Below are 11,143 nucleotides of genomic sequence, written 5' to 3'. Positions count from 1 at the left end.
CCTTAGACAGTAATACTTTTGCCAGTTTTGTCATTGTGCAAATTACCCAGCAGAGTATGTCTAGCAAAAATGTCTAACAAATAAATATCATCCACACACTGCATCAGATCCAGCGTCTATAATCAACACAGATGGCCTTTTGGATAAGCGCTCTCTCATAATTGCTATGTTTCATAACCATGAAATCAGGCTATCCACTTTTGTTTACAACATGACACCACATCAGCGTTATTCATATCCAAATACAGTGATATTTTATGTTGATGTAGTGAGCGACACGGTAGGTGGATTGGTTAGCTCTCCATCCGCTTCTCTTACACTTTCCATCTTTTGTCTCCCACGGTGTCACCATCTCAACACATCACCTTCTAAACTGCAGCAAATGCAATAGACCACAAACATTTAACTTCAATTAACACCCACAAACACCGGAAACTGGGAGGGCAAATGACATTATAATTGGATATGGAGTGATTAGCACAACTTGCAAAAAGTGATTGGTATTGAGTGGTGGGCCGACGTTTTGCCTGCAGAGGTAGAATTTGTTTTGTCCGTAATCCTATTATGGTTCCTGATGGAGGCAGGAGAGTTGGGTTTAAGGGAGAGATGACCTTTAGAGATTGGCATGGTTACACTACCCCCCCTCCCGCATTCAATTCATGGTTGAGCGAAGAGGTGATGGAGAGGCAGCGATGATTTTCACCACCCTGAACCAATTCTGGAACGGGAGTCATGGTTGTGACAATGTGCCATATATAGCTGATTGTTGGTGTTGGCCTACTTCATTCTACTCTCCTCTCTGTTTTTGTCAACAGCTAACAACGTTATTGTTATCCTCTGTATGACAAAGTGTCTTTCTGTTGCAATCTTCACCTAAAGAAGGATTCTGTAGGATGTGAACAAGTCAACAGTGAAAAGAAAAAACCTTGATGATGTAGTGTTTGGCTTCTTATCCTGATGAATCTGAAATGAAACATATTACGCTATTATGAAAAATGAGACCTTGTGTTACAGTACCCTCACTCAAGTCCCTCAACAGAACCTCTCGAGAATGTCCCTTGATTCATTTATACCATGTAAAGAACACAGTGAGAAACCTTTTCCTTTTTCATAGATGTGCTTTTGTGTGTCTGTGACAGACAGTGGTAGTGCAGTGGAAGATTTTCCCTTGATTCAGTTGTAGCATGTAAAAAAGAACAGAGTGAGAAACGTTTCCCTTTCCTAGATGTGCTTTGTGTGCCTGTGACGTCGGTAGCACCGTGGAGGGCTCGTGCAGAGGGCTGCATCTATCTCAGTGAAGGCAGTGGTGATTTATCACTGTTACAAAGCCTCCGCTCTCCCTCTCTCCAAACCCAACCCACCCCCCCTCCCGCCCGTTCTTATCCCGATAGCTTAAGCATACTAGTTTGCAGCCCATCTGCACGAGGCTGGAAGTGCTCCCTTGGCTTATCCTCATCGTACATCTGCAGAGTGACAGCACCAAGGAGCAGCCAGGGCTGCCAGGGCCATATAATTAGTCATCCGCTATTGTTTCCCCTCATTCGCCCAGTGCAGAGAGCCGAGCCGAGCAGAGGACGGCAATTCCCCTGAGCTACAATTGTGAGGAATTAAAAAGACAGTGAGGGGCGAGTGACTGGGGTTTTAAAGCCACTTTTTTTTTTTCATTCACTGATGAGGTGCTCCTTCAGAGCACTGGTCGATGGTTACATTTCACAGAGCTACTGTCTTGGAGGCGCTACCTACATGCACAATGGCATCCAATTTGTTTTTCCCATCAACACACAGTTCATATTATGGTAATATCAGTAATATCAATGGTAATGTGGATAATTATTTTGTTTTTGCAGAGCACAGTACTGGGGGGTGTTCCAAGTATGTGGTTTAGTGACAAACCTGGGTAAGTTAACTCAGAGTAAGTGGTAAATCTCCTAATAGAAGAGCTGTACAGCTTTATTCTCCTAAGAAAACAATGCCATTGGGCACTTGTAGGTTTTGATTTTTGAATTTTGAATTTTTTTTTTCTTGCCCAGGATAATACACCATGTCAGCAGTGAACATCATAACTCTTGCCTCTTTTCCATTAAGAACCGCGGCTGGCCCAAGGCTTTTCCCTGGTTATTAACACCGGCCTCAATCATAGAAACAGACAAAGTACAAGGCTTTACCCCACTGTGTACTGGGACACTGGGATTTTACCCCATAGTGGAAAAGGGACAATAGACAATGAATAATAAACTGTGACTTGGGTTTGAATAAGAATAATTGTATTAATATTACCTCAAACAGCTCCAAGTGATACAAAATGCAGCAGCAAGAATACTCACAAAAACAAAGCGAACAGAGCACATAACCCCTATTTTAAAGTCACTCCACTGGCTCCCAGTGAGTTTTAGGATTGATCTTAAAGCATTACTGTTGGTTTTTAAACCACTTAATGGGATAGGGGGGGCCAAGGTATCTAATAGACATGTTTCAGCGGTATATACCACCCCGATCACTCAGATCACAACAAAAGTTCATTTTAGACAAACCCATTGTGAGTACTAAACATGGTGAAGCAGCACTCAGTTACTATGCTACTCACCTCTGGAACCAACTTCCAGAAAGCATCCAGAAAGCCCCAACACTATTGTTTTAAATCAAGACTTAAGACTAAACTTTTTTCAGATGCCTTCCATTAACTCACAATGGCTTTTAATGGTTTTATTTACTTTTATTTATTCTTATTTCCATTTTATTTTATGTCTATGTTCTTATGCTTTTTACTATGCTTATGTTTGATCTTATTTTATCTATTCTTTTTTTTTAAACTATTTTACTTATTTTATGTTTTTACTTTTTTCATGTTTTATTATCTTTTAATTATCTTTTAATTATTTTACACCTGGACTTATGGTTAGTTTTAATGACCATTATGTTTTGACTGAGTGATTATTTATGTATCTGTGTGAAGCACTTTGAATTGCACCAATGTATGAATTGTGCTATATAAATAAATTGCCTTGCCTTGCCTTTTGTACAGTATATTATGGGAGACATCTTATCAGTATAATTTGTCCAAAGTACCCTTTGTGTTTTAGTAATCTTCATGTTATATATTTATTTCAAGCAAAGCAATGCAATTTTTTTAACACTGTTCTGCTCGCATTGTCTTCAAATGTATTGTACAAAATGAGGTCAACTTAAAATAGCAGTGGTGTCTCTCTTGCTTCACAGCCTCTATAATTACAGCAGAAAAAGCTAAGCTGTGGCATCGGCCCTAATGAACCCAAAAGCTCCTTACATGAGCATTAGGAGAGAGGAACATCAGGTCTGTTTTAAATGATTCACACTGTGTGTGGCTCTCTTGTGGCGACCATTCTCCTCAGACAGGGAACCGCTGGCATGTAAATTATGTTCTTTGCCATCGCTTCACCTCTACTTAGGCTACATTGTTTGCTCCCGCTTCCATTCTGTTTGGGGGGCCTTCCTACGGGCTAGTGCCGCGGCATAATTTCAGCATAATTTAGCCGAGTCAATCAGACGCTGCACCGCTCCGCATGCAAAGCTGATGTCACTAGAGGCCCGCTTCGCTTCTTTGAACTGTATTCCAGCATTATTCTCACAGAGTGACACATGCTTGCTTACCATATGGAAAAAAACTCCTGCACAATATAACAAATATGTGCCCATGTTTACTTAATGAACTGAACTGTGCTCAGCATTCAGAATAGGCTCCCTCTTCTGATCTAGGCCTGTATTACCAAATTACCCCAAACTGTCCCAGATTACCCCGTATTCACCCATATTACCCAAATTCTCACTCTGTAGATCATTTCCGCTAGGTATCTTCTTGAGCCGCACAGGCCCTTTAACAAACCTGTCAAATGGACTGTGTCAGTGATGACATTGTCAGTCACCAAGTCAAACATAGAGTATGACGGAAATACACATGTTTAAACATTTATAGACCATTAAACGATCAATGCTCTGTACTGATGCTTGGGTGCTGGGGCAATGGAAGGTAAAATGGCACACCATCAACTAGAGATATGTTGTCATGTCGTGTCATGTAATCATCTGCAGGCTCTGGGATTGTGATAGTGGATAGCCTCTTGTCAACTGACCTAGAACTGTCAATCACCCTACAACTGGGTCCTTGGCCTACAGCTCGCTTTATGGCTCAATACTGGAGCAGAGCAACATCCTACTGACCAGGTTACACATGCCCCTATAGCCTTTGTTAAGGACCAGGTAAAGCAACCACCTTAAGAATACCAGTCTTAAGGATACCCACTATATGTGCGAGCAGACCGTAGTCAAGAGTGTGGTCACAAGGCTAACTTTGTGCTGCTGTATAGATCTTGTTCCACTAGGTAAATGAAAGCCAGCAAAGGACAGTGGAGGTAGTGTGGCCACATCATCATGGACCCCAATATGATACTGGTGTTGTAGTCAGCATGCGTGCAGTGCCCCGATATACTTCTGTACTATCCGATTTTTGATCACTGCTATGCGGCTACTTAACTTTACCTGTCTTTCCCACCTGAGCACTCTTCCATTTCCCATTGGATTTCTGCATGCCATAATGTGGAAAAGGTTGGGCCTCATGAATTGACTTCATATGGTTGGAACTGGATCTGAGCCTGGGAGGCTTCATCTCAGCACACTTCAGGGATCCAGACCAATCACCAAAAGAAAACAAAGTAATGTTATGTAAGAATGTAGCGTAAATGATTCTTAAAGCCACAGACACAAGTCTATTGGGGAAGTTTTAGAGAACACTTTTACTAGCTGCAGGCTCGGTGAAATCAGACAAAACAGTTAAATGAGGTTTGAGGTTCTGACATTCAGTTAGTTCAACACCCAGCAACTGAGTTAGATACCAATTCCATCAGGAAACGCCAGTTTCGTGAGCAGTGCAAAGATACAGGTAATCATTTTCAATTTCCCTCCATGGGATATTTTTACAATTATTAGGGTATTAGGTGAAATAATATGCATTTGGGTCAGATATGCTATGGTCCTTTAATGTTCCTGACTTTATGACTTGTAATCATTTGATATTTTGTTATTGTAAGACTCAAGCACATTAATGCAGGCTACAGGATAATATTGTATAACAGTCCCAAACTCCCAAACAATACTCTCTACCAGATCAACTCTGTTAATACAGTATGTAAAAGTTTAACCAAGAATGAATTACTCTATTACAGTTTTTTCCAAATCGCACACTACATTTCCAAAACAATCACCTCAAAACCAAACACTGCCTTCAGATTATCTCACAAAGCAGTCAAAATGAAACACACTACTAAAGTCATTTACATCATAAAATGGAAAACATAGTGTGCATCAGAATGTCTTTAGAGTTTTGCATCTAAAGATCTGCAAATTGTGTTTTATATGTGAAAACTGTTGAAGGTTTTGCTAAGAGAGGGATCTTTTCAAGAAATGTGTTCAAGCAACTGAAAATTTGGTTCAGAGGATCAAGTTCAGTATTTTAGCAATTGTGAAATTCAATTGTAAATTCCATTGCAGTTTCCTGTGTGAGTTAATGAAAGGATCCAACTCCGCCACCTGTCAAAACAAACTTCTTCACCACGAACCAGCCTCCTAAGACGACTAGTACGGCCGCTCCACAACCGAACACCAGCCCGACGGCTAACCCTGTGTTGTCCGGACTCCTCTCACCCTGCTGAGCACCTACAAAGGAACACATTTTTACATGTCACATGTCAGCCAGCAGCCTCATAAGACGAGCGTTGAGTTTCAAAATAAATTGTTTACGAGGAAACGATGTACTTACCAGACTCTGGGGATGAGGCTTGGTCGACTGCATCTGCTTGAACATGAAGGGTTTTCACATTAATGAAGATCATTGGACGGCGTTGCAACACTAAAAGCTCTTTTTAGACATTGAATGGAAGATTGTTGTGGACAAATACAATTGTACCATTGTCTCTGGTGAAGATTGGTCCCACAGACACGGTGGTGGACTCCGATGACTCCACACCAAAAGGCTCCTCGACATCCCTCCTTCTTCTGCCACTGCTCCCACTGCATGCCTGCCAAGAACATGCCCACATGCTAGTAATTCAGCATGGTTCAATATGACTGATAACCGGTGGTTGGTTGGTAATTGTCTAGAGTGCCAGTAATCGTTTGATGCCAACACACAGACACAGACAGGATTTGTTACACAATGGGCCTGCAAAAAAACTGCTTGTGGTTCGTGCTACTGTATGTGGTGGTGGTAGAGGTTGGGGGAAGGTGGCTGAGGAGACAGCCTCTGGTGTCCACCGGGCCCTATCAGTTGAGCTGCCAGGACAGAGACTGCTTCAGCCAGAGCAGCACCCGGCAGGAGCTTGGAGCGGAGGACACCAGCCGCAGTGGCCCTGGAGGCCCAGCAGGGGGCCCCGCAAGGCAGGCCAACGACCGTGACTACCCAGGCAAGACTTAAGCAGGTGGAGTTGAAAGACAGAGTAATATCTACTAAGATTTTTAAGACTTATCTAAGTATCATCTGTTTATCTATTTAGATATTAGACTTTTTTCCACCTAAGCTCTAAGTTGTGTTGGACACGCCAATGCCCTCACAGTCATTACCATGCAGGAATCATAATACTGGTGAAGAAAATTACTTCTATGCATAACCTATTAAAAACCATTGCAAATAATCAATCAGTTGCATCACTTATTTTGTAATAGCATGATTTTTTGTCAGAGGACTATAATTTGTCAATTATAGTCAAATGCATGTACAAGTTTGTTTTGTGGCTGACATCATAGTAACAGCAAAATCTTTTTTAAACTTCTCACTTCGGGTCTTTACAAACAGATATGATGCCCACCACAGCAGTCCCAAATGAAGTAGAGGCACTGAGTTATGAGGCCTCAGGAGGGTAAAGTACTTACATTGAGAAGCTCTTGGCACTTGGTTGGTTCACAGAGTCGCACAATACAATGGAGGTACAGAGTGGACTTCTGCTGACTGTGGTGTTCCACAAAGCGGAACGCCTCGAAATGGAACCGCGAACGAAGATCCTGCCCATTCACCTCTATTGTGGTTCTTGAGGCTATGCTACAACTGCAAAATTATACATCAAAACCAAGTTCAAAAAGATATGTGAAAATATGAATTCCAAAAATGTTCATTAACTACCTGATTTCCTTTTTACATTTACAGTACAGAAATGCATTTTCGGCTGTGACTGAAATGCTTTGGAACTGAAAATGTCCTACCCAATGAAGAAGTCATGCTGTTCATTGAGCGACACGTTGTACGGGGATGCCGTGGCAAAGCAGTGGTCAAGCAACACGTGAAAGCTGATAACATGAAGGATTAGGTGCCATTTTGATTATACACAACACAGATACAATTCTATATGTTATCTATTTTCTCTATATAATGCAATACACCTATCCATATATTATACAATAACATAAAAAGAGGTAGGCTAGTTGATGATATCTGCATAGGCTAATAATATTCAGATAATACTAACCTTCCAGTGAGGTTTGTAGCTTTGACTTCAACATAGACGTCAGTGCGCAATTCTAGGCCTGAATCTGGAACTACCAGTGGGTTATTATAACCAGAATCCTGAAGAGAAAATGTCATAAGTCTGGGGGGGGGGGGGGGTGGTCTCCTATAGAATGTTTATATTGCACTATACTGACAAATCAACTTACATTATAGACACTCATGCTGAGAGTGTTAATGAAGGTTCCATTATTCCCCTTGGTTGCCACAGAAACAGAGGACCTGAAGACAATTTAACATATAAGCACAAAACGTTTCCATTTTTTTAAGAGCAAGAGAGTGAGTGTGAGAGAGAGAGAGAGAGAGAGAGAGAGAGAGAGAGAGAAGACTGACTGTGAGACTCACGCCACAATTTGTGTGTTGTTGATGAAGTACTCCAGGGGATAGCGGCAGTTGAAGTGGTAGTAGAGGTCAGTAGAGTAGCTGATGACACCTTCAGAGGAGCGGGGTGTGTCGATGAAGCCTGTGATGACCACCGACTGGATATTAGAGAACGCGCTGAAGATCCCTGTCCCTGCACCTTCATTTACAATCTGCCAATTCAGAAGCACATGTACAAATAAGCATGCATGTATGCACATTGTACACACACACACACACACACACACACACACACACACACACACACACACACAGAAACAAACAACATGAACATGTTGTGTAGATTTGATACGTGTACCTCAAATATTAGCATGAATGAAATGTATAAAATCTAATTTTGCCAATATGAACAAACGCATACACAAACAAAACATCCAAACTCTGTGTTGAAACTGAATGGACAAAACACATGAATGGAATAACGACCTGCCAGGATGTCCGGCAGGGGTTCGCCTGGCTGTCGTTGACCGGCAAGTGAAACCGGACAACAGGTGGGTTCACACTGGAGTCCTTGATTCCGCGGCACTGGCTGTTATTGTGCTGCCCGTTCATAGCCAGAGTCGTGTCATTGAAGCCAGCCCACTGGGCAGTGCACAGATTCACCTCCAGTGTGATGGTAGTAGTCCCACAGTCCACGGTCAAGTCACTGTTGACTGCAGGTAACGGGGTCAGGGTTAGTGGACAGGTGGAGAGGCAGGAAGATTGCTTTGAATGTGCTGCTCACTGGAAGACTCACCAGGAATTCTGTCATAGACGGACGTGCAGTTACTCGCAGAAGCCGATCCAGGATGCAACATGAAGGCCAAAAAGGCTACATGTAGGTGCTTCCAAGTTATCATCCTTACGGTCTGAAAAACTGAGAAAGTCAGGGTGTGAGAGAAAAAGACTGAGAGATACAGTGATGTATAATACAACACTTTTAAGGTGTGTTATTTAAATTTAAATAAAAAATCACTACCATGAAAGAACTCTTTTATAATTCCCTTACAAAATTAAAATCTATGTTCATAACGGTCACTTGAAAAAGAAGCTACAGAGATGTTACACAAACCTTGCTTCCCTGGTGCTGATTGTCAGTGGCTGTGTGTGGGGTGGTTTATATATACAGTATAGAGGGCATACATTATTACACAATAGTATTGTGTTTCATCGTGCTTGTCAAAGAATAGGATGTCCCCTGACAAGGCATAAGCTTTGCCTCAAGATATTTCAAACATGGCCTTTAAGACAATGACAAGGATAAATCATATTACAGAACTTTTATTTCTTTTCGTGACATCAAATTACAGGATGACGCAAAGTTGTGACAATACTTTTTGGCTAATCTGCCTGACAAAGAGTAACTTAATCTTTAGCCATTATGTGCCTGCAACTATAACTCTGCACAACAAACTGTGCCAATATATTTCATTGTTTATCTAAGTGGTGCCATTAATACTGGTGTGCTACAATTCTCCTTTAGATAGAAATAAATGACTGCCATCATTAAACAGCTGAGTGAGCATTCATTTCACTTTGAATTATAGCAGAGCTGTATCTTGCAAGTTAACTTGTCAGCCATTTCCTCTAACATGTCAGTCAGCATCGCCGTGCCTTGTTCCTTTCATCAAATTCTGTGATTCTGTCTTATAACGAATGCATCGTCTCAAACTGTCTTTAACGCTTCTTCTAACAAGTGATTTCAATCAGTCAGCTGATTTGAGATGTAACTTAATCAATTTATTCTGTCTACTTAATTGAGAGGGCGTGCTAAAGTATCGAACGAGGTATTGATGTCTGTGTAACAAAAGTATGAAGTAATGTTTTTGAAAGGGTTGTCCAGTATATCACAGGCGTGTAAAGGGCATGATCTTCTCCTGGGAGGGGTGTGTCTGGGTTAGGTGAAATCTGATAGAAAGAAAGGAAACACAAAATGTCTTTTGAGGGCCGCTTCAAAAACAAACCTGTTATCACTGTAACTAACAAGCCTATCGCTCATCTCTCTGCTATCTATTGCAGCTCTTAGGGCATGCGCATAACATAGAGGCACAATAGCAACGTCCTAGGACATGTATGCAACATCCCTTACTGACTGTAGAGGCTTTTTGATGATGCTCAACATGAGTTACAACAAAATAACAGTCTTTATCATTATGATTATTAGTATTATTATTATTATTATTATCATCATCATCATCATTATTTTCCCTGTTTGAGTCTCGCTGCTCTTCACAGGGTGCTTCTGAACTATTGCATGACCTAGCTGTCATGCAAATGACTCTCAAATGTGCATGTTGTTTTACTCAATATGGAATTGAGAGTAAAGAAATTCTTATTGAACAAAGTCTGATTCTGTGCGGGCTAACACTCAGACAGTTTGAAGTTGTGATTCATTCACATGGCAAGCAGGAGAGAGTTATTTGATAGATTTCACAAAAGTTGGAATGACTTGATTGCTTTCTTAAAAGAGTTTATGAGTTTTTTACAATGTGCAAAATTGCAAATGATCATGGCAAAAATAAATATTGCGATGAAAAACGTTGTACTCTGCTGCCATCCAGGGGAAATGATTGAAGTTACACTTGACATTTGACTGTTAGTGTTGTTTTTGTGGCCTGACAAGGCAAACTGATTGTAATAATTATTATTCAAAATAACATAGCAACTTTTTAGCATGGGTCAGCCTGCACGGTTTGGGAGACCAAATAAATCTCCAGACAAAATTCACGATGAAACGAGTACAACACAGGAGGCAAATGGCTTGGTGCTACTTCCGTCTTTGCAGAACATACTTGAGAAAGACAATTCTACATAGTGAAAGACACACTTAATGGCCTGAAACAACAATTCTTCAGTCAACATACAGTATGTTCCCACTTTTGTATCATAGGCTAATTTCCGATTGTTCAAATCATACATCAAATCTGTTTTGGTTGAAGTGCAGATCATTCATCCTTATAAAGATGTGCACAGATACACAGTGGATGAGACTCGAGCATGTAGCCTACAGGACCCTATATTTCTATCTTGCTAAAACTGAACAGAGAACACTGATTGGACATCTGAATGTCATAGAGCTGAAATGTCTACCACTCCCTCCAACATTTCATTTACCAGAATGTCATACATCTTGCCACAGATCATGTACACAAGTTGGTGTTTGATATTCCTTTGTGCAAGGTTAGAGCCACTTGCCACTGTAAGCTCTAAATGGCAACACAGGCAACACATAAAAATCCGTTATGTCTGAGAAAACAT

The 11,143-nt window shown here is 41.1% G+C and overlaps 1 protein-coding gene across 1 annotated transcript; it reads right to left on the bottom strand.

Annotated features, from left to right (window-relative positions):
* Positions 1–5,104: 5,104 nt before the first annotated feature.
* On the bottom strand, positions 5,105–8,745 carry LOC134079745 (zona pellucida-like domain-containing protein 1). The gene is made up of 10 exons (XM_062535823.1): positions 8,643–8,745; positions 8,333–8,559; positions 7,871–8,058; positions 7,675–7,747; positions 7,488–7,585; positions 7,225–7,308; positions 6,898–7,069; positions 5,936–6,047; positions 5,789–5,824; positions 5,105–5,685 (listed from the first exon to the last, which is right to left on the bottom strand). The coding sequence occupies exons 1-10, from the start codon at positions 8,743–8,745 to the stop codon at positions 5,534–5,536; spliced, it is 1,245 nt and encodes a 414-aa protein (XP_062391807.1). The 3' UTR covers positions 5,105–5,533.
* Positions 8,746–11,143: the final 2,398 nt, after the last annotated feature.

Source organism: Sardina pilchardus, chromosome 5, assembly GCF_963854185.1.
Source record: "Sardina pilchardus chromosome 5, fSarPil1.1, whole genome shotgun sequence".
NCBI classification, from domain to species: domain Eukaryota; kingdom Metazoa; phylum Chordata; class Actinopteri; order Clupeiformes; family Clupeidae; genus Sardina; species Sardina pilchardus.
The sequence above is the reverse complement of the archived record's forward strand: the minus strand, read 5'-3'. Positions and strand labels throughout refer to the sequence as shown.